General features: G+C 45.0%; 1 protein-coding gene across 2 annotated transcripts in view; it reads left to right on the top strand.

Annotated features, from left to right (window-relative positions):
- acss1 (acyl-CoA synthetase short chain family member 1) overlaps positions 1 to 24,370 on the top strand; it is a 73,919-nt gene that overhangs the window by 11,113 nt on the left and 38,436 nt on the right. For both annotated transcript variants that reach the window (XM_072265663.1, XM_072265662.1), the window contains exons 2-4: positions 8,120 to 8,216; positions 18,714 to 18,913; positions 20,559 to 20,734. In XM_072265663.1, the coding sequence (XP_072121764.1) occupies positions 8,120 to 8,216; positions 18,714 to 18,913; positions 20,559 to 20,734 (473 nt within the window). The remainder of the gene's footprint in view (positions 1 to 8,119; positions 8,217 to 18,713; positions 18,914 to 20,558; positions 20,735 to 24,370) is intronic.

Below are 24,370 nucleotides of genomic sequence, written 5' to 3'. Positions count from 1 at the left end.
CTCTAATGTTCTTATGGTCTTATTGTTTAGTATACTGAAGCTGGAGCCCAGGAGGACATTTTGCTTCAGAAGGCTATTGCAGACAGGATGAGAGGCAGATGCTGAAAATTAGATTGGGGAAGCATTAGGACACTGTGGGTAGATTTGGCATTAAACCCTCTTTTGTAATTGGATTGGGAAGTGGCAGAGGTACTGTTTCTGGTGAACTTAAGTTGGGATAAGTTAGTGGGAGTATTTTGGAAGAGCAATGATTAAATGGAGAGGTAGGTAAGGAGTTTGGATCCCAACATATTGATGTAGTTATAAAGAAGGCAAGACAGCGACTATTCTTCATGAGGAGTTTGAAGAGATTTGGCATGTCAACAAATGCACTCAAAAACTTCTATAATTGTACCGCAGAGAGCATTCTGACCAACTGCGTCACTGTCTGGTATTGGGGGGGGGGGGGGCCGGGGCGGGGGGGGTTGCTACTGCACAGGGCTGAAAGAAGCTGCAGAAGGTTGTAAATCTAGTCAGCTCCATCTTGGGCACGAGCCTACAGAGTACCCAGGACATCTTCAGGGAGTGGTGTCTCAGAAAGGCAGCATCTATTATTAAGGACCTCCAGCACCCAGGGCATGCCCTTTTCTCACTGTTACCATCAGGTAGGAAATACAGAAGCCTGAAGGCACACACTCAGCAATTCAGGAACAGCTTCTTCCCCTCTGCCATCCGATTCATAAATGGACATTGAACCCTTGGACACTACCTCACTTTTTTAATATACAGTATTCCTGTTTTTTGCATGTTTTTAAATCTATTCTCTATACGTATATTGTAATTGATTTACTTATTTATGTATTATTAATTTTTATTTTATTTTTTATTGTTTCTCTTCTATATTATGTATTGCATTGAACTGCTGCTGCTAAGTTAACGAATTTCACGTCACATGCTGGGGATAATAAACCTGATTCTGATTCTGATTCTGATAGGGTTTGGACTGGTATGGTTGACGACAACATCAGCTGAGTTGAATTATACAGTATGGCTCATCCGTGAGTGTTATTGCCACAAGAAGGATTTGAAACATTCCCTCTGTAAAATGAATACTCTCTCTGAATTATAAAGAAAACTTTCTTCATAAATCACATAATCCAGCTATAAAACTGATGAATTGGATTCAGGAGGCTGATAGTTCAAGGCCCCCTACTATAGTTTCTTGGGTGGCAGGAATAGAGGTGTAAGGCGCTCCTTCCCTCCGCTAGCCTGCAGGTCACCCTTGGGCAAAATGTAGCACTTGCTTAGTCCCCCCCCATCAGGGACACATGAAGCCATGTAGATGGTTATATGAGCAACTGGTGCACATCACAGTCCTGGTTAAGCGACCCCTGATGCCAGGCAGACAATCTCTGAAAAGTATTGATAAAGGCTGGGGTCACTCATCTTGTAAAGGCACTGCCCAGAAGAAGGCAATGGCAAACCACTTCTGTAGAAAAATTTGCCAAGAACAATCGCGGTCATGGAAAGACCATGATCACTGACGCCATTCAACATGGCACATAACGAATGAATGAACCATAGTTTCGAGTGCAAGATCCGGGCAGGACTAAGGGAGGTCACAGTGTTAGTTTCCAGTTAGGCATTAAACATAGTCCCCACAGCTCCTGCTAATATAGATCCCATAGCATGAAGTAAATTGTGTTATTATTATCCCATGTATTGAGGTACAGTGAAAAGCCTTTGTTAAGCATTGCATCAGTGCATTGAGGTATCGCAAAGGAAATAAATAGAGTGCAGAATAAAGAGTTGTGTTTGTAGACAATGTGCTGTACCGGCAGACAATAGGGGCAAGGTTATCTTAGAGAAATAGAATTGAGATTTAAAAGAACAATTATAATAGCAGCGTTGAGTAGATCTACAGCTGACAACGAGTCGGCATATTCCGTGTCTAAGAACAGCAGAGAGTTCCATCGAGATCCAATCTGAAGTACCTAAAACTGACCGGCGTTCTTTTCTCGTTGCCATCATTTAAACTCATGAGTAGATTATTCTGCTGGGATTCCTATATTCTAATAGTGGAGGAAGGAGGGTTGGAACTGGCCGATCCTGGCAGAACCCAAATCGTGGTAATACTGCTTGGTAGCATTGCCAAACATACCCTCATCACTTTGTGATGACTGGGAGCAAACAGGTTGGATGGTAACTGAGGGCACTGGACCAGCCTGCTTTTCACAGATAATAGACGAATAGGACGTAGGAGCAGAATTCAGCCATTCAGCCGGTTGAGTCTGCTCCGTCATTGCATCGTGGCTGATTAATTATCCCTCTCAGCCCCATTCTCTTGTCTTTTTCCTGTAACCTTTAATACCTTTATTAACCATGAATCTATCAATATCTGCTTTAAATATACCAATGACTTGCCTTCCACAGCCATCTGTGGCAATGAATTGCACGGATTCACCACACTGTGGCTGAAGGAGTTCCACCTCATCTCTGTTCTGAAGAGACGTCCTTCTATTCTGAGGGTCTTCCCTCTAGTCCTAGACTCCCACACTATAGGAAACTTCCTCTCCACAATACACTCTATCTAGGCCTTTCAATCTTCAATAGGTTTCAAAAAGATACCCCCTCATTCTTCTAAACTCCAGTGAGTACAGGCCCAGAGACCTCAGATATTCCTCACACCTTAACTCCTTCATTCCTGGAATCATTTTCTTGAACCTCATCTAAACCCTCTCCAATGCCAGCACATGTTTTGTTAGATAAAGGGCCCAAAACTACTCACAATACACCAATTGTAGTCTGACCAATGCCTCATAAGGCCTTAGCATTACATCCTAGCTTTCATATTCTAGTTGTCTAGTTGAAATGAACACCAACATTGCATTTGCCTTCCTTATCACTGACTCATCTGCAAGATAACCTTTAGGGAATCCTGCACGAGTACCCCCCAGTTCCTTTGCACTTCTGATTTCTGAATTTTCTCCCCTTTTAGAAAATAGTCTACGCTTTTATTCCTTCTGAAGTGCATGACCATAGGCTTTCTTGTGCTAAATTCCATTTGCCACTTCTTTTCCCATTCTACTAATCTGTCTAAGTTCTTCTGTAGACCCTCTGCTTCCTCAATACTACCTGCCCCTCCACCTATCTTTGTACTGTCAGCAAACCTGGCCACAGCAGTGGGCATTTTCCCCACCTTATCAGGAGATAGATGCCAGTGTTGTAGCTGTACTGGTACAAGTTGGTTAGAGGGCAGCGAGTTTGGGTCCACAAGGCCTCAGCAAGGATATTTTTTACTTTTTTGCTGTATTCTGTGTGCTCAGTTACTTCTGGTGTAGAATTAGTCAATGGATTAAGACTGGCTTCTGTTGTCCTTGGGAGGAAGCAGAGATGGGACATTTATTTGACACCTCTGGATGCAAACATTTCACTCAAATCATTTACCTTTTCCATGTTCTTGTCAGTCGTTTTAACTGTCCATCACCATTCTCTCAATCTAGAGGCTGGACCAAATATGGCTGTCATAGATACTGCCACAGTCCTGTCTTTCAGACTTCTACAGTTGGCTGAAGTGTTCATCAATAATCTACATATAAATAATGGCTGCTGCTAAGTGTGAGTTAGAACATTACAGCAAGGTACAGGCCTTTCAGCCCCCGATGTTGTACCGGCTCCAAAACCTACTCCAAGATAAACCTAATCCTTCCCTCCCATAGCCCTCCATTTTTCTATCATCCATCTAAGAGTCTCTTAAATATCCCTAATGTAAATGACCCCTGGCAGGGCATTCCATATGCCTACCACTCTCTGTGTAAAAATCTACCTCTGACAGCCTCCCCTATACTTTCCTCCAAGCACCTTAAAGTTATGCCTCCTCAAAAGAAGGTGATGGGTGTCCACTCTACCTATGATCCCCTAGCAAGATCAAGTCACCTCTCATCTGTCTTCTTTCCAAGAGAAAAGCCCTAGCTCGCTCAACCCATCCTCATGAGATGAGCTCTAGTCCAGGCAGCATCCTGGTAAGTCTCCTCTGCACCCCGTCTAAAGTTTCCACATACTTCCTATAATAAGGTGACTAGAACTGGTCACAATATTCCAAGTGCGCTTTTATAGAGCTGCAACATTACCACGCAGGTCTTGTACTCAATGTCCCAATGTAGGCTAACACACCATATGCCTCCTTAATCACCCCATCAACGTGCACTGTAACTTGTAGCAGAGGACAGGGCTTGCTGCTATGAGTGTGGCTTTGCCTCACTAGGCAGGATTCCCAGCACATTAGATACATTCGAGGCTTTTAAGAGACGATTAGGCACATGTATATGGGTGCCTGTAGAGCACTTCTTTTGTCTTGAGGCAAGGTCATTCAGGGCCTTGTTTTGTTGTCAGGTTGTTTGAGAGAAGACAATCATAACCACAAGAAATTGTGCAGATGGTAGAAATCCAAAGCAGTGAAAGTCCTGAAGAAGGGTCCCGGCCGGAAACATTGACTGTTGCTTCATTTCTATAGATGCTACCTGACTAGCTGAGTTCCTCCAGCATTTTGTGTGTGTTGTTTTATGGGGCCATTGAGATCCTAGACTTTGATGTTCGTGCAGCTGCATTTCTGTTGCCTCTGTTGGGTTGAGGATAGTCTGATGGAGATATCAGAACAGATTAGGCAGTGACTGGCATGGAGGGTGAGGGAATCTAACATATATCAGTACCTGGAACTGACAGTGTTGTCTGAGGTTTTACATTTGTTTCTCTGACTAAACATAGTCCTGGTTAAGACATGGTGATGTTCCAAGCATATTGTCAAAAAGAGGGTCCCATGGAGATTGCTTATGTAGTTTCCAGGGTTGAGGTGTATGTGTTGATGATCATGAGGTACTGGGGTCAATACCAGAGTGAGCTGAGGGGCATGAAGGGTTCACTTGTCCCACAGGAAAAGCCACTGAGATGTCAGGTCACCTCATTCTTGACAGTGAAATCCATCCTCTGAAAACTCCTTTCCTCCTCTGCCCTTTCTGAAGAAAGTGCACCAACCTCCTTGCATTTGAACTGGCCATCTCTTTTCTGTCTTATCTCACTCAGAGCCATGATGTTAATGTTGAAGGGACTGAGTTCTTGGCCTATAATGGCAGAGTAACTTTCATGTCTGTCACTGCTTGGGCTGTTCAAGAAAGCCCCGATATCCCAGGTCATAAACTTCATGTTGAGGAACAGAAGAATGCAATGTGTGATGTGGCAATGCACATCAGCTGCCATATGAACTAGAACAGGGGTCCCCAACCTTTCTCGCTCCGCGGACCGGTTTAATATTGACAATATTCTTGTGGACCAGCTGACGGGGGGTGGGGGTTGGTGGTGGTGGTGGTGTTCAAGTAGGGTTGCCAACTTTCTCACTCCCAAATAAGGGACAAAAGTAGCAGTCAAATATGGGACACTTGTGTTTACCCTGAGAAACACTACCATGACCACGAAGCCTTGCGCGGGCACCTGTGTGCGCATGCGTGTAGGTGCTGATTTTTTTTCTATAAATCGGTTTTGGCTTAATCTTCCCGATTCTGTTAAGTGGAGCTACACTGTACATATATTCTTTCTACTTTATATAGGCTGTGTATTTATCACATCATTCCTGCTTTTACTATATGTTAGTGTTATTTTAGGTCTTATGCGTTATTTGGTATGATTTGGTAGGTTAATTCAAGTTCAACAGTGTGTGACAGGGAATGAGGAAAGGTGCAGCTGGCTCATATCGTTTCATATCACCAAATCATATCGTTTCCTCACGGCCCGGTAGCACATGCTTTGAGGCCCGGTACCAGTCGGCGGCCCGGTGGTTGGGAACCACTGAACTAGAAAGAAGGAGGTCTTGGTCTAATGGCAGGAAGGTTGAAAACTATAGGAATCCAGGAGGTGACATGCATGACATGAACAGGTATGGACAAATGGACTTGCACTCAAATACGTGTCTCCACATCTCATCCCACACACTGACAGACAGGCACAAATACATTGTATAGGTAAGCTCCGACACACTCCTTCACCCAGTGCTCCTTCCCCAGTTCCCTACCTTCTCTGAACTGCCTCTCATTCATAATCTAACCCATCCCTAAATCTTCCTTCCACCTCCCAAACGGTTCTCTTCCTCTCAGTCCCTCTATGAACCCCCATCCCAACATGTGCATTCCTGAGTGAACCAATAGAGCCCGCCAAGAGCAGAGGCAAAGCTATTTTGAGAAGAGCTGACCTACATCAGGTAGAAGTTTCTATATAAGACAGCAAGTGGCATTTGAAGTACAAAAAGCACCAATTCCTTTACTCTTTTAGAGCCTCCGTGTAATGTACTTCTGAAAGATGTGATGTGGTGCAAAGCATCTCGGTTATCACAGCCCAAAATCACATTTCTTCCAACCCAATTGCTATAAACGAAACGTTCCCCTCCTCTGCACCATAGTCATGTGCTTAGCAGCTGACTCAGTGACTGTCAACAGGAGGTGGAGAGCACCCTGGAGGTGGAAGCACTGGAATGAACAGATGAGTATCAAAGGTCATTGTTGTTGGCACAGAGTAATAAACCATAAATGAACAAACTGTTCTAAAAGCGGAACTTATTTCCAGAAGAGATTTAACCTCTGCTGCCTTTAAAGTGGATTTTGAATTTATTCTGTGTCAGTTTTCCTCCCCTTACATTTAAAACTGAGGCGTGAGAAACTAAATCTATCTTTCTCATCACGGGGATCTCCTCTCCACTCCAGGTTTGAAACCCTTCCCTTTTCCCATCCCTGCACAGCTCATCTGCTGAAATCCTCAGCTGTGCTTTTGTGATCTCAGACTAGATTATCCAAATGCACCATTCGTGGCTAGCCAAGTCATCAGGTATACTAAAGTGCAAGCTGATAGGTTCTTGATTAGTAAGGGCATTAAAGGTTACAGGGAGAAGGCTGGAGAATGTGGTTGAGAGGGATAATAAATCAGCCATGATGGAAGGGTGGGACAGACTCAATGTGATGAATGGCTTAATTTTGCTCCATGTCTTATTGTCATTCAGAAACCCTAGCCCATCCAAAATTCTGCTGCCCCGATCCTAAGATAGGCTGCGTCTTACTCACCCATTAACGTTGCTGTTACTGACTTATCCATTATGACCTGGAAGGCCATTCAGCCCATTTGGTCTATGCCAGTTCCCTGCAATATTCTTTTTTCACTTTTCCTACATGGACTTCCAGATTTGACTGTCTCAAGTTAGAAGTACAAATTCTTGCACAGCCTTTCTCTGCCTGTAATTTACAGCAGCCCAACTTCAAAGAAGCTTTCTCATATGGGAGCCCACGTGCTCACCACACTTCCTTCACCTTAGATTTGGCAACCATTCAAGTTATGGAATTCCCTTTGTAAACGTCATTGTCTCCTTCTCTGTCCCCCTTTGTTTAAAAGAAAAACACATGTCTGAATGAGCTTTGTCATCACTTTGAATAACTTCTCGCCATGGTAAGGATTGTTGTTGTAAAACATCACCATGAAGCACTTTAGGAAGATACCAGGTAGTGGATGAGACTTTTTTGTTTTGCAGACAGTGGGAGTCGAGTACAACCTGAAAGGTTAGTGGAATTAATATATGCTGGAAATAGAAGACTTTTCGGAGCATTAGAAGAAAGAATGAGGGAATGGACTAATTGGATCACGTTTTACCAAAGAAATGGGACAGGAGTAATGGGTTGAATGAATTGCTATGATGTAGGATTAACATATACTGAACTATGAATCAGTATAATCTTTTTTATGCAAGGGTCTATGGACTCCAGGATGGGAACCCTTGACCTAGGTGAAGGAAATGCATTAACATTAGAGGATTTTTGGAAATGAATATTTATATGTATAACCCTCTGCATATTTTTCATTATTTCTATATTCTTCTAGCAATGAAGTTCTGTTGTTGCAAACATTTCTTAAGTAGCTTTCAGTGTTACAGCATTAAAATTAAAATGTTAGCACATTCTTTATAATATATTTCTTTAAGTTAGTTTTTGATCGTCATTCTGTGTGGTGTGGTGCCAAATTTTGTTTCATTACTTGTTGCCCTTATGTATTTGGGATCAAAATGCTACCACTGATCATCAAATCTTTATCATTAACATTCATTTCTTTTCAGTGAACTGTTTGGATCGTCATGCCAACCAGTCACCCAACAAGGTGGCTTTGATCTGGGAGAGGGATGAACCAGGCACCGAAGTAAGAATTACATACAGGTATGGCCCAGTGTAATCATAGCGGTTTAGAAAATGTGTGTTTTGTTCCTCTCTACACAAAATCATAAGTGTATTGATACTGATGAAAATTGTGAAAACAGATTGCAATCTTGACTGACCCATTACAGGAAGGAATGGAGGCTTTAGAAGAGATGCAGAAGAGGTTTGCCAGGATTACAGGGTATGAGCTGGAAGGAGACCCTGGACAAACTTGGGTTGTTTTTTTTGCAGTGTCAGCAGCTGAAAGAAGACTGGATAAAAGAATATAAGATTATGAGAGGGCTGCCAAGGGTAGAGTCAGAATCTTTTTCCCAGAGTAGAAGTGCCAAATTCTAGAGGACAAGAACTTAAGGCGAGAGAAGGAAAGTTTAAACAATACTTTACACAGAGAGTGATAGATGCCTGATATGGGCTGCCGGGTGCTGGGGGCGGGGGGGGGGGGGGGGTTGGTGGAAGCAGATATGATAGTGTCTTTTAAGATGCTTTTAGACATACACATCAGTATGCAGGGGCTAGAGAGATATAGATCATGTAAATGTGGAAGAAAATTAGTTTAATTTTGTCATCATGTTCAGCACGATGTAATGAATAGAAGGGCCTGTTCCTGTGCTGTATGCTCCATGAATTGAGGTAGTTATAGAATTATAGACACAGTTCTTCGACCTACCAAGTCCATACCAACCCTTTACACTCATTTACACTAAACCTACCCAACTCATTTTATTCTCTGATCACGTGATCATTTTTTTCCTTTGGCTCAGAGGGTGAAGCATACAGGGTGCAAGCATTTTGGACTTGTCCGAAGTCATATTTCAGACTTAGATTGATTTACCACACGTACATCGAAACACAGAGTGAAACGTGTCATTTACGTTAATGACCAACACGCCCAAGGGTGTGCTGGGGGCCGCCGGCAAGCATCGCCACACATTCTGGAGCCAACGTAGCTTGTCTTCAGTGCTCGGCAGAACAATACAGACCACAGCAAGTCAGAACATAGCAAGTGACAAAGCAACAACTGCGAATCAAGCCCTGCCCCTCCCTCCCTGCCACCCACCCACCCACGCACAGTCACCTCGCTCCAGGACAGGCCGTCTCCGGGCTCAGCCTCCAGCGGATTTGTTGATTTGCAGACATTGGGTCTTCAACCTTCCCAGTGGACTCGCAGAGACCCACAGACGTGTGGCTCCGGATATCGGGCCTTTACTTCGAGTCTTCCATTCGACCTTCGGGGACCCAGGGCTCACTGACGATGACAAGTGAGGCTGCTGGATGAGGATCTGAACTCCAGACTTGCCGCAGACAGGACTCCAAACATCCTTGCTGCTCTTTCAGCTTGACATACGACCATGTTCGTGTCGCTGTCCTTTGAACGCGGAGTGGAGGCTTAGACTCTGGCCTGCCCTCTAATTCCCCACGTCCCTGTCCCTGAGACCTAAGCTGACCTTTAACATCCCTCTCTGTCGTTACGACCATCCCTAAAAACCTAACAAATATGTAAGTCTGAGCGGTGACCTTGATGGAGACTGCAGCTCGGCGCCATCTTCACTTTGTCCCCATTAACCAAAACACCAAAAATGCAGATAAGGGAGTTTCATTCTTAGCTGAGAAGCCCAAAGCAAACACTCAGCTGGATCACTGTAGAGTCTCTATGAACTCCTTGCAAGCAGTATGCTTCTCCTGAGAGCTATCTGTTGAACTTGCCTCTCTAGGCCTCTTAGTACACCTTAGTACGCGTTTCCTTCCTTTTCACACATTGCTACAGCAGCTCCTCACACCTTACATCTGCAGTAGTGGTGCTTTTCTGAAGGGCTGGGTCCCAATGTTACTGCTGTGTGGCTTCCTCCTGGCAGCTGTACCACGTCAGCTTATTGGCACGTGCCAAGGCTGAAGGTGTGCCCTGTTCAGTGAATTCAACAATGATATTTAATAGCCTTATTTACTTCTTTCTGAGCATGAGAAGGAAAGGGGAGACTCCAGGCCAACAGAGGCATAGAATTTTAGCTATAAAATATGATAACATGTTTTATCTATGGAAATGAATAAACAGTTGATGTTTCAAGTTAAGACTATTTTTCAGGATCGAAATGCCGACGGTCTATTCATTTCCATAGATGTAGCCTGACCTGCTGAGTTCTTCCAGCATTTTGTATGAGTTGCCCTGGATCTCCAGCACCTGCCGAGACTCTTGTGTTTATAACAGTCAAGTTTGTTGTCATGCTGAGATTCAGGTACAATATAAAACTTGCTTTCAGCAGCATTACATATGTGTACAAGCAACATATAGAACATAAGTTAAATGTAAATTATATAAGATGTGAAGTGAGTATGAGAGAGAGAGAGGAGAGGGAGAGAGGGGGAGGGAGAGAAGGGGAGAGAGGAGAATGTGAGAGTGAGGGGGGAGGGGGAGAGAGAGGGTTAGAGAGAGAGGGAGGAGGGAAGGGGAGTGACAGGTGGGGAGAGAAAGGGGGAAGAGGGAGAGGAGGGAAGGATAAGGGATGAAGGGAGGGAGAGAGAGAGGGGGAGAGAAAAAGAGAGAGGGAAGGAGGGAGAAGGAGTGGGAAAGAGAAGGTGAGAGCATGAGGGAGCATAAGTGACAGAGCATGTGAGATAGAGAGTGTGTGTGAAATAAGACTGTACCAAGCCAAGACCTTAATGCAATAAAGACACAATTGGAGCCAAGTCCATGCCAGTGCAGGAAATGGTCTGTAGTGTGCCATTGCTGAGATAGGCAGGTTAGTTCAAAAACCTCATAGTAGTAGGAAAGTAGCTGTTCCTGAGCCTGGTGATGTGGACTTCAAGCATCTGTACTAGCGGACTGATAAGGATGGAAGGGGTCTCGTCATTGGCGATTTTGGCGTTTGAGGCCAAGAGTTCGGGACTCATCCAGGGTCCTGATCCGTAATTATCTGTGAGTCCTGGGTCGATACCGAAGATTGAAGCCCAAAAATCAATGGGAGGTCCGGATCGAATCCTGAAAGCTGATTGGTGGTCATGAAGCCTGAAGACCAATCGGAGGTCCAGATCGAAACTGGAAGACCAATCAGAAGTCCAGAAGTCAAGGTCCAACGTGTGGAGCCTGGAGTCTGTGAATCGTTGTGAGTCCACCGGGGAGTCATGGGCCAGTGTCTGCAAACCCATGAGTTCACCGGAGCTGGAGGCTGAAGACTGCCTGTCCTGGGGTGAGGGCGACACTCACAACACGCTGGAGGAACTCAGCAGGTCGGGCAGCATCCGTGGAGAAGATCGGTCGATGTTTCAGGCCGGAACCCTTTGTCAGGACTGTAGGGGGAAGGGGCAGAAGCCCTATAAGGAAGGTGGGGGGAGGGTGGGAAGGAGAAGGCTGGTAGGTTCCAGGTGAAAAACCAGTAAGGGGAAAGATAAAGGGGTGGGGGAGGGGAAGCAGGGAGGTGATAGGCAGCTGGGGGAGGGGGCAGAGTGAAATAGGGATAGAGGAAGGGAGGGGGAGGGAATTACCGGAAGTTGGAGAATTCTATGTTCATACCAAGGGGCTGGAGACTACCTAGATGGTATATGAGGTGTTGCTCCTGCAACCTGAGTTTAGCCTCATCATGGCAGTAGAGGAGGCCGTGTATGGACATATCTGAATGGGAGTGGGAAGCAGAGTTGAAGTGGGTGGCTACTGGGAGATCCTGTCTGTTGTGGCGGACAGAGAGGAGGTGCTTGACGAAGTTGTGGCGGACGGAGCGGAGGTGCTCGATGAAGAGAGGCCTGTGTGGGCATGTGGGTGGGTGGAAGGAAGGAATGGGACTTGTTTAGTTGTTGTTGCTTTGTCACTTGGTTTGTTCTGTTTTGCTGTGTTCTGTGTTGTTCTGCCGAGCATTGTGGGAGCCAGAATGTGTAGCAACACTTGCAGACTGTCCCCAGCACGTCCTTGGTTGTGTTTAGTTGTTAATGCAAATGATGCATTTCACTCTGTGTTGCAACGTACATGTGAGAAATAACTCTGAATGTCCTGCTTGACAGAAACCGCAAGAAGAGGGTATGACCTGGATGGTGGGGGATCCTCAGCGATAGATGCTGGCTTTCTCCAGGTAGAGCCGCCCGTGGATGCTGTCAGTGGTGGGGACGGCTGTGCTCTGGGTGGGCCAGGCATCTCTGCAGCTTCTAGCATTCCTCTGTGTTGGAAATGCCATACAAGATCATGACTTAACCAGTGTGGATCTGTACAAGTTTGTTAGGATATTTGGTGACATGCTAAATCTTCTTAAGCTTCTAAGCAGAGAGCCTGACATGCCTTCTTCATCATTGCATCTACAGTACTGTGCACATATACAGTATATAGCTAGGGTGCCTGAAACTTCTGTACAGTACTGTATATTGTCTATCCAGTCACCAAATTACTGAGCTAATATAAAGCCAAGTATTCTTATTTCTATCTCCCAACCATCTTCCTATATATATATATATATATGTAATACCCTGGTTCATATTTTACTGTTATGCTGTATGTATTTCATTTTGGCAGTTCTGTAAGAGCAGCTTGTTTTCAGCTTGTTTGGGCTACTGTTGAAGATAAGAGATAGGAGAACTATATGCCAACCAATTAGGATGGTCAGATTAAGGGGATGTTCCTCTTGTGAGGGACACTAAGGTTGGGCTTGGGGCTTTTGGTCGAGAGGAGATGAAGAGATAAGACGCCGGGTGGATCGGTCGTAGCCTATGATCAGGTGGGAGACCCGTTTATTTGAGATGGATTGCGAACGACATTTGGAAGGTGGTGTGTGCTTTCACGTTGACTGAGGGCCCAACACGTGAATGACAGAGAAGTTCAAGATGAGCTCCAACTTGTGCACATTTGACTGTTTAATTAGAATGGGCCCTTTCCTTTTTGTTAATCTTTACTAACCCTTTAGTTAAGTTAAGATTCATAAATATAATTCCTTTAATCACATGCAGTGAACTGTTTTATTTCATAGCACTAATTTGTAACAGGGCAGCCAATGACACAGCACCCACACAAACCAGGGTTTGGGGTGGGATGAGCCATCTCAATCTCACGAGTTTGGCGGGACGTGAGAGTGTCTTCCCTAAACTTACACAGCCAGGGAAACCAGAGTGTTTCATATATATGTATATACACACACACACACACACACACACACACACAATGAATGAGGGTCTCCATCGGTCAGAGCTGACCATGGATATTCTGTCCTAGCTGTCTAGATACACAAGCCTGGGCAGTACGATATCGAGAGCAAGCTGTTGCCCATGTAGCAGGCTCCCCCTCTCCACGCATCTGATGAACCCAAAGGAACTCAATGCAGGACTGCCTTAGGGACTCCAGCTCCAGACTTTTCCCTCGGGGTTTACCCTGAAGCCTTCCCCATGAGTGGGTATAGCTGCAAGGCAGCGGAGATTTGAGATCAGAGTTTTGCTTCTCCTAGATGAGCTGCCAACCACAGCTTATGAGCCCCATCTGCCCGAAGGGCTGGTTTTAAGGCGTTGGTAACCCGCCTTTGCCCCTTCTGTCAGTAGAAACGGTTCCGTCGGACTTAGTAGCTAAGCCACACGTGAAGGCCAGGAGCTGGACCTGGTTGTCAGAGGCTATTTGAGGTGCACGCCTTTGGGAGCATTTTATAGGTAGTGGGAGCTTGTCCCCATTACTACCCCCGGCTATAACAACCTTAATGAATCTAAAGCTTTTGTACAGTATTGTATGTGCTAGGCCCAGGACAGGTTATCCATGATACTAAATCCCCGGAATATGAAGCTGTGAACTCCCTCTGTCTCTGACCCACCAATGAGGACAGGCACGTAGTCACCTGACTTCCCCTTTCTGGTCAAAGGTTTCGTCCTCGGTTTTGCTGACGTTAAGCATGAGGTCGTTGTCATGGCACCGCTCAGTCAGATGTTCTCCCTCACTTCTGTATGCTGACTCGTCAGCCCACAACAGTGGTGCTGTCAGCAGATTCACAGATGGCATTGCAGCTCTGCTTAGTGGCACGTCTATGTGTAGAGGGTGTAGGTCAGGCGACTTAGCATCCAGCCTTGAGGTGTTGTTCGGGGAGCAGGAGACTTTGTTGGTGGTCCTCACTAACTGAGGACTGCCGATGAGGAAGTCAAGGATCCAGCTGCAGAGGAAGGTTCAGAACCCCAGGTCTTGGTTTGGTATTATGGTGTGGTCGTGCCTGATGATCCCCAACTGAGTGCTGAGACAGCGGAATAGTGTTCACTGCAGCAGATCCAGGTCATTTCTGAGGCAGGAGTTGATCTGCGCTGGGATACTTCCTCATAGTTGATGTTAGGTACTCTGAGACAGTTGTCATTGTGTCCTTCTTGGACACTGGTATTGCAGATGTCCTTCTGAAGCACGTGGGAGCCTCAGGCAGCAGAAGCGAGAGGTTGAAGATGTCCTGGACTGCACCAGCCAGTTGGTCTGCACAGAGCTTCAGTGCCTGGCTAGGTGTGCTGCCTGGGCTGGATGCTTTTCAACGGCTCACCCTCTGAAAGGGATTCTTTGATGTCGGCCTTGGAGACTGACATCCCAGGATTATCAGGAGCTGTGGGGGGGGGGGTGTAGGAGTGTCACTAATCCTTCTTTCACAGCTTGCAGAAAAGGCATTGAGCTCAGCAGGGAGTGATGGTCATTTGTCAATTATACGCCCCCGTTTTGCCTTATCAGAAGTGATCACATGCAAGCCCTGCCACAGTTGTCGAGTATCCTTCTGTGATTCCAGTTTTGACTGGCATTGTCTCCTCACGCTTGCTACAGCCGTACTGAGGTTGTACCTGGACTTTTAGCCTTATGACTTAACTTATCCACACCAGGCTAACCTAACCCATTTGCCTTGCTTCCCTCAAACCTTTCCTTTCCATGTACCTGTCAGAATCTGTATCAGAATCAGGTTTATTGTCACTGACATATATCATGAAATTTGTTGTTTTGTGATAAAAATGACTATAAATTACAAAAATAAATGAATAATGGAAAAGGGGAATTGCGAGGCAGTGTTCATGGGCTCATGGACCATTCAGAAATCTGATGGTGAAGGGGAAGAAGCTGTTCCTAACGTATTGAGTGTGGGTCTTCGGGCTCTTGTTGCTCCTCCTCAATGGTAACGATGAGAAAGGGGGTTGCCCCAGATGGTGAAGGTCCTTAATGGTGGATGCTGCCTTTTTGAGGCATCACCTTTTGAAAATCTCCTCAGTGGTGGGGAGAGTCGTGCCTGTGATGGAACTGGCTGAGGCTACAGCCCTCCGCAGTCCCTTTCAATCCTGTGCACTGGAGCCTCCATATCAGTTGGTGATGTAATAACCACTCAGAATGCCTTCCACTGTACGTACCTCTGTAGGAAATTGCATGAGTCTTTGTTGACTTGCCACATCTCCTCAAACACCAAATTAAGAATAGCCACTGGTGTGCCTCCTTCGAGATTGCATCAATGCGTTGGGTCCAGGATAGATTTGACGCCCAGGAACTTGAAACTGCTCTCCCTTTCCACTGCTAATCCCTCAATGCGGACTGGTGTGTGTTCCCTCAACTTCCCCTGCCTGAAGTGCACAATGAACCTCCCGATCTTGCTGATAGTCTGTGCTGGTTGTTGCAGGAACACCACTCAACCAGCTGGTCTGTCTCACTTGTGTATGCCTTCTTGTCGTCGTCTGAGGTTCTGCTAACAACAGTGGTGTCACTGGTGAATTTTTTGTTGGCGTTTGAACTAGCTACACAGTCATAAGTGCAGAGGGAGTAGAGCAGTAGGCTAAGTATGCATCCCAAATGTGCGGCAGAGGACATAGTATTACTGATCTGTACTGATAATGGTCTCCCTGTGAGGAAGTCAGGGATTTCAGTTGCAGAGTGAGATCCAAAGGCCCAGGATTTGTAGCTTGTTGATTAGTACTGAGGAGATGATGGTGTTGAACGCTGAGCTGTAATCAGTAAACAGCAGCCTGATGTAGGCATTTCTGTTTTCCAGGTGCTCCGAAGCTTAGTAGAGAGCCAGTGAAACAGTGTCTGCTGTAGAGGTGCTGTGATGGTAGGCAAATTGAAGTTGGTCCAGATCCTACCTTTTGCAGAAGTTAATTCTAGCCAAGATCAAGCTCTCAAAGCACTTCATCACAGTAGATGTTAGTGCCACCAGGTGAGAGTCACTGAGGCAGCTCACCCGACTCTTCTTGGGCACTGGTATGATTCTCATCCTTTTGAAGCAGGTGAGAACCTCCGACTACAGCAGTGAGAGATTGAAGATGTCCTTGAACACTCCAATCAGTGTTTCAGTACCCTGCCAGGTACCCCATTGGAGTCTGATGCCTTGCGAAGATTCACCCTCCTGAAGGATGTTCTGACTTTAGCCTCTGAGACAGAGATCACAGATGCTGCAGGGATCACACAGGTGCATAAAAGGCACTGTGCTCATCGGGAAGTGAAGTATAATCCTGCTTAGGTTGCTAGGTTTCACCTTATAGGAAGTAATGGCCTGCAAACCGACAACAGGTGTTGTGCATCCGATTTTGTCCCTAACTTCACGCGGAATTGCCTTTCCACTCTCACGATGGCCTTTTGCAGGTCATACCTGGACTGCTGGTAGGGATCTGGAATGCTTGTCTTGAACACCACAAACTAAGCCCTCAGCAGACCATGAATCCCCTGATTCATCCAGAGCTTCATGCTCTGTATGTTCTCAAAGGCATGCACTCTTCCACACACGTCTTGACAAAGTCAGTCCGTCCAAAGCAAAAACTTCTAATTGTACTTATTTCTGTCACTTCTGGTAGCTCGTTCCAAATACCCATGGCCCTTTGTGTGAAAGCATTGCCCTTCAAATCTCCTTTAAGTCTTTTCCCTCTCACCTTACATCTATGGCCTCTAGTTGCAGACTCCTCTGTCCTGGGAAAGAGACACAGACTATTATTCTGACCTGTGCCCTCATGATTTTATAAACTCCTATAAGGTTACTCCTCGATCATCATTGCTCCAGGGAATAGAATCAGCCAATCCAATCCGTCCTTATAACTCAAGCCCTCCAATCCCGGCAACGGCATGTGAACCTTTTTTGCGCCCTCTCCAGCTTAACCATATTCACCTTATAGCAACGTACCAGAACTACACACAATATTTAATTGGTATAACTAACATTTTGTATGAGTATAACACAATTGTATTTCACGGTGATAATAAACCTGATTCTGATTCTGAAATGTCGTAAACCTTGTATTCATTGCTACAGATTGAGAATAAACATGCTATGCCTTCTTCATAACTCTGTCTACCTGTGTTACTGCTTTCCAGGAACTGTGCACTTGTACCCTAGGTCTCTCTGTTGAACAGCACTCTCCAGGGACCTACAATTTTCTCCCTTTTGTGCACTTGTCACATGAGGCCATAGGCACCTAGATCCCATACGGCAAAGCTAGAGACCCAATCTTGAAATGTTTCTTTGATCATCAGACCTATGCGTAGCTGCTGGGAAAAATGTCTATGTGCTGAGATGTTGTTGTGATCTATTAATGTAATAGGATCAGGCAAGGAACAGAGCGATATGGACCGTGTGTAGGCAGATGGGATTAGTTAGACTGGTACTGTGATCAGTGCAGACATGATGTGCCAAAAGACCTGATCCCATGATTTACTGTTCTGTTTTTATGATCTAGTGTGCATTAGCAATTAGGCCTCATATGTCTGAAAAAAGGTCATAATGAAATTGAAATGGAGGAATTCATTGGGTCGAGCAGTATTGGTAGAGGGGAACAAACAGTCAATGTTTTGGGTTGAGAAGGGTCTCAAACAAACTTGCCAACTGTCTACACTTAGTGGCCCTTTACTAGGTATGCCTATACACTGGCAAGTTTCTAATCAGCACCTCAATGCATAAGAGCATGCAGACATGGTCAAGAGGTTCAGTTGTTGTTTGGATCAAACATCAGAATGGAAAAGAAATATGATCTAAGTGATTTTGACTACGAAATAATTGATTGCTGGTGGCATACAGGGTGGTTTGAGTATCTTAGAAACTGCTGATCTGCTGGGATTTTCACACACAACAGTCTCTAAAGTTTACAGAGAATGGTGCAAAAAACAAAAAAAAAATCCAGTGAGTGAGTGGCAGTTCTGTGAGTGAAAAGACCTTGTTGATAAGAGAGGTCAGAGGAGAATGGCCAGACTGGTTCCAGCTGACAGGATGCTGACAGTAACTCAGATAACCATGAGGATGAACAGTGGTATGCAGAAGATCTTCTCTGAAAGCACATCAGGCTGAACCTTGATGGGCTACAGCAGCAGAAGACCACGATCAGACACTCAGTGGCCACTTTATTTGGTACAGGAGGTACCTATTAAAATGGCCCCGAAGTGTATTTCTCTCTGGCTGCTGATTTCCTTCTGCATCTGATTCGAGCATCAGCAATCTTCTGTGTCTCCAGTTTGGAATTCAGAAATTGTTTGATCCACACCATTTATACTGCTACCAACTCCAACTTGACGCCACCACCACCTGTTCACCCTCATGATTAGTAAATGATTGCCTGTTACAGGGAGCTTTTGGAGACTACGTGCCGTCTAGCCAATACCTTGAAGCGGTATGGTGTGAAGAAAGGAGACAGAGTTGCTCTCTACCTCCCAGTATCCCCGCTGGGCATAGCTGCAATGTTGGCGTGTGCGAGGATTGGTGCCGTACACATGGTTGTCTTTGCAGGGTTCAGCAGTCAAGCGCTGGCTGGAAGGATTTGTGATGGTACGTGGGAAAAGTTCTTGCACTCCTTTGATTGCACACCTCTTTAGTTAAGAGGTATTTTATTTGTAAGTTTAAGCATTTTGCATCCTTTTATTGGAAACAACTAATAAGATGACAGCGATCTGTCCAATCAACATAAATTATATTTCAGAATATCCCATTCTATTTGTGATCATCTTGTCATGGTAAAAAAGTTATGTTAATACCTGCTCTCCAACTTCCTCTGGGCTTCCCTCCCCCTTTCTTTCTCCCCGGACCTCCTGTCCCATGATCCTCTCATATCCCTTTTGCCAATCACCTGTCCAGCTCTTGGCTCCATCCCTCCCCCTCCTGTCTTCTATCATTTAGGATCTCCCCCTCTCCTTCCCACTTTCAAATCTCTTACTATCCCTTCTTTCAGTTAGTCCTGACGAAGGGTCTCGGCCTGAAACGTCGACTGCACCTCTTCCTGCAGATGCTGCCTGGCCTGCTGCGTTCACCAGCATTTTGTGTGTGTTGCTTGAATTTCCAGCATCTGCAGATTTCTTCGTGTTTGCGTTATGCTAACGTGCTTGGCTTTCTGTAAGTTGAGAAAACAAGATAAATAGGAAATGTTTTTATATTTTAGGCAGCCATGAAAAATTCTAAATTGATTTTGGATTGCTGACCCTTTGTCTTTTAAGGGAGAGTATACAATATGCAAACTGTGAGGTTTTCTGTTGTTTCCAGAGAATTATCCGGCTTCCTTTAGCATGGTGACAGACTCTATTTTAAAAAAAATTATCTGGTAATAGGACTGTAATCAGGCAGATTTTCACTCTGCCTTCTGTGAAGATAAACGTGGGCAGTTAAGTGTTCCTGCAGACTGGGCAAAAACCCTACTGAAACCACAGATCTATTGAAGTGAGTATTGTATGCCACAACTTCAGCATGCCCTCTGACCTCAGTAGGTGTCTCACACCCAAGTCAGGAAGGCGGCAGGCTGCACTTTGTTACCTGCAGCTTGCCTGTCAAACTGAACTAAAACCATGCCTTCCAAATCACAGTAGACCAATGCTCTATATCAGAATTTTATATTTAATCTGTCCTCAAGTGAAGTCTCCAAATGGAGTGTTTTGATGCAATTTGCCACCCCAGTCCGTCTGCCTAAAGGGGGAGGAATCCTGAGTAGGTTAGCGGCAATAGTTGGTATCTGTATGGAGCCAGGAGGAACATGTGGCTGTCACCCAATTAGCAAGAACAATGCACAAGCCACTTTCAAATGCCATGTTGCAAAGCCTGCAAAGGAATTGGAGGAAGTCTTTCATGTTATGCAATGTAGGAACAAACATATTCTGAAGACAATATTTTAAGCTGAAATTTTGCCCATGTGCACATTTTGATTTAAGGGGGGAGGGGGCTGTAGCGAAATACAGAAAGCCTGAGCCAATCGCAACTAGTGCAACCCAGGGATACTTATAAGCCTTTTGCTGACTCATGTAAGGGCCCAATACTTGGTTAAGGCAGTTATCCAAAACAGCTGAAGACACAGTTTTCAAGGCCAAGGTGGTGTCTTCACTCAGCCTCGGGATTTGTTGCAAAGCTTCATTAATCACCCCGCCTTTGCTGGTTGTGGATTTTTATTGTCAATAACATCACGTAACGCTGTTTGTCTTCAATAAATTAGCCCAATGCAAGGTTGTTATCACCTGCAACCAGGGAGTCCGTGGTGGCCGCATTATCGAACTGAAGAGGACGGTGGATGAGGCAGTGAAAACATGTCCCACAGTGAGACATGTTTTTGTAGGTCAGAGAACGGACAAGAAGGTTCCCATGGGTGAGATCGATATACCACTTGAGGAAGTAAGTCACTGTTAAACACAGAACTGTGGTTTCATTTAAATAGGCCGTTTTTTTTCATGTTGAAACCGGGGTAATTAGAAACTGCTAAACACAAGAGACTCTGCAGGATGCTGGGAATCTAGAGTAACACAACAAAATGCTGGGGGAACTCTGTAGATCAGGCAGCATCTATGGAAAGGAACAAAGAGTCGCTATTCTGGGCTGAGGCTCCTCACCAGGGTTAGAAACCATTGTTTTGTAAAGGTTTGTTGCTTAATGTTACATGAAGTAGCCGTGTTGTTTGGGCAGTGGTACAGATAATGATGATAGCCAGGAAGCTGGGAGACCACCACAAGGAACAGGTGGCTGGTGCAGGAGTTCCCTGTAGTGATCCCCCTCAAGAACAGGTATAAACTGGTGGTATAGCTGGCAGTGTAAAAGGCCATCTAAGATTACAGCAGGAAATTTGACTCAGTCAGACAAGTGCAAAAGGTTGCATTTTGGAATTTAAATCAGAGCAGGTCATACAAAGGGAATAGTGGGGTCCTGGGGAGTATTGTCGAGCAGAGATCTGGGGTGTAAGTACATCATCATCACCGCAATGTGCTTTGTCGTATGATGTAGGCCATCATGATCCCATGACCACGATTGTTCTTGGCAATTTCTCTGCAGAAGTGGTTTGCCATTGCTGTCTCCTCGGCAGTGTCCCGACGAGACAGGTGACCCCAGCTGTTATCAATACTCTTCAGAGATTGTCTGCCTGTCGTCAGTGGTCGCATAACCAGGAATTGTGATATGCACTGGTATTTTGCTCATACGGCCCTTCACCACCTGCTCCCACGGCTTCAAGTGATCATGATCAGGGGTGGGGGGGGGGGTCTAAGCAGGTGCTACACCTTGCCCAAGGGTGCCCTGCAGCCTAGTGGAGGGTAGGAGTGCCTTACCCCTCCTTTGGTGGAGACGTATCTCCATGCCGCCACCCAATTAAGTACTTAGTTCCCTGAAATTTGCAAAACAGGTTGACAGGGTGGTGAAGAATATGCATATGGCATGCCTGCCACCATTGGTATGGCATTTTGTACAAGAGTTGGGATGTGTACAAAATGTTGGTCAGACCCTGTGAAACATTGTGTGCAGTTCGGTTTACCATGCTGTAGGAAGGTATGTTGTGTGCAACTCTAGTGGCCACATTATAGGAAGGCTGTGATGAAGCTGGAGAAATTTCATAAGGTTGCTGGCAGGATTGGATGGCTTGCGTTATAAGGAGAGATTGGATAGGTTGAGACAGTTCGCAATGAAGAGAACAGGGCTGAGGGGTGACCTTACAGAGGTGATAACCGGTCTTTCCCAGGATAAGGTGTCTAATACTCGAGGGCATGGTTTAAGGTGAGAGCACAAAGATTTAAGGGGGATCTGCAGACAAAGTTTTCCACCTAGAATATAGACAATAGACAATAGGTGCAGGAGTAGGCCATTTAGCCCTTCAAGCCAGCACCACCATTCACTGTGATCATGGCTGATCATCCACAATCAGTACCCTTTTCCTGCCTTCTCCCCATATTTCTTCACTCCGCTATCTTTAAGAGCTCTAACTCTTTTTTGAAAGAATCCAGAGAATTGGCCTCCACTGCCTTCTGAGGCAGAGCGTTCCACAGAACCACAACCCTCTGTGTGAAAAAGTTTTTCCCCAACTCCATTCTAAATTGTCTACCCCCTATTCTTAAAGTGTGGCCTCTGGTTCTGGACTCCTCCAACATCGGGAATATGTTTCCTGCCTCTAGCATGTCCAATCCCTCAATAATCTTATATGTTTCAATCAGATCCCCTCTCATCCTTCTAAATTCCAGAGTATACAACCCCAGTCGCTCCAATCTTTCAACATATGACAGTCCTGCCATCCCGGGAATTAACCTTGAGAACCTACGCTGCACTCCCTCAATAGCTAGAATGTCCTTCCTCAAATTTGGAGACCAAAACTGTACACAATATTCCAGGTGTGGTCTCACCGGGGCCCTGTACAACTGCAGAAGGACCTCTTTGCTCCTATACTCAATTCCCCTTGTTATGAAGGCCAACATGCCATTAGCTTTCTTCACTGCCTGCTGTACCTGCATGCTTACTTTCAGTGACTGATGAACAAGGACACCCAGATCTCGTTGTACTTCCCCTTTTCCTAACTTAACACCATTCAGATAGTAACCTGCCTTCCTGTTCTTGCCACCAAAGTGGATAACCTCACATTTATCCACATTAAACTGCATCCGCCTTGCATCTGCCCACTCACCCAACCTGTCCAAGTCACCTTGCATTCTCATAGCATCCTCCTCACATTTCACACTGCCACCCAGCTTTGTGTCATCTGCAAATTTGCTAATGTTACTTTTAATCCCTTCATCTAAATCATTAATGTATATCATTATTGTAAATAGCTGCGGTCCCAGCACCGAGACTTGCGGTACCCACTAGTCACTGCCTGCCATTCTGAAAAGGACCCATTAATCCCTACTCTTTGTTTCCTGTCTGCCAACCAATTTTCTATCCATGTCAGTACCCTACCCCCAATACCATTTGCTCTAATTTTGCCCACTAACCTCCTATGTGGGACCTTATCAAAGGCTTTCTGAAAGTCCAGGTACACTACATCCACTGGCTTTCCCATGTCCATTTTCATAGTCACATTCTCAAAAAATTCCAAAAGATTAGTCAAGCATGATTTCCCCTTCGTAATATATGGAACAAGCACCCAAAGAAAGTGGTAGAGTCAGGCATCTAGATTTGGGAAGATACATGGATAGGAAAGGTCTAGGGGGAATATGGGCCAAATGTAGGCAAATGAGATTATCTCAGGAAGGCACCTTAGTTGGGCTGAAGGGCCTGTATACAGTACCTTCGCAAATCTCTTGAGATCCAATTAAATCAGAGTAATATGAGAATACTTGGAAAGGATGAAAGTCTTCCTTTTACATTGCACCTCCCTGGACTTCAGGGCATTCCAAAGATTTTTTACAGCCAATGTACTTCCAAAGGATTGGCAGAGACGCTGCAGTCAGTTTTTTGCATCTGTAGATCCCTTCAGGAGCAATGATAATTATCTTTTTTGATGTGGTTTGAGTTATAAATATTGACTGGGATAAACCGGAGAATTTTCCGACTTTTCTTCAAAAATACCATGGGGATTTTTTTACATGCGTATATTAGATGGTGGTTTTATTTTAATAACTTCAAAAATTCAACACCCTTGACTGTATGGTAGTCCAGTTGCAGATCTTGATATTGGTCTGCTTCTTCTCAAGGAAATAAAAGCAAGTGAAAGACACTAATCAATATTTATCAATTAGTCTGCAACAGATACAAATATGAGATGGGGGTTTTGAAGTGAGAGGACAAAAATTAATTGTTACCCATCTTTTCTCATGTCATGCCTCAGAAACTAGTATTCCATGACATTGGATTAATAATCTATTCCAGTCTCACAGAGCTGATTTGAAGTCTCAACTTCAGTTTTAATATACAGTACCTGAAAATATTAAAAAAAGTGCTGGGCAAAAGTAACAATGAAGTTGTGGTTGAAAATAAAACCCTAGCTGTTTAAGGAATGAAATGACTCTTAAATTCTCTCCGAGGGACTTATCAAGCCATTTTGTTAAGGAAACCCAC

The sequence above is a fragment of the Mobula birostris genome, chromosome 8 (genome assembly GCF_030028105.1).
Source record: "Mobula birostris isolate sMobBir1 chromosome 8, sMobBir1.hap1, whole genome shotgun sequence".
Classification (NCBI taxonomy): Eukaryota; Metazoa; Chordata; class Chondrichthyes; order Myliobatiformes; family Myliobatidae; genus Mobula; species Mobula birostris.
This window is presented reverse-complemented; position numbering and strand designations above follow the sequence as displayed.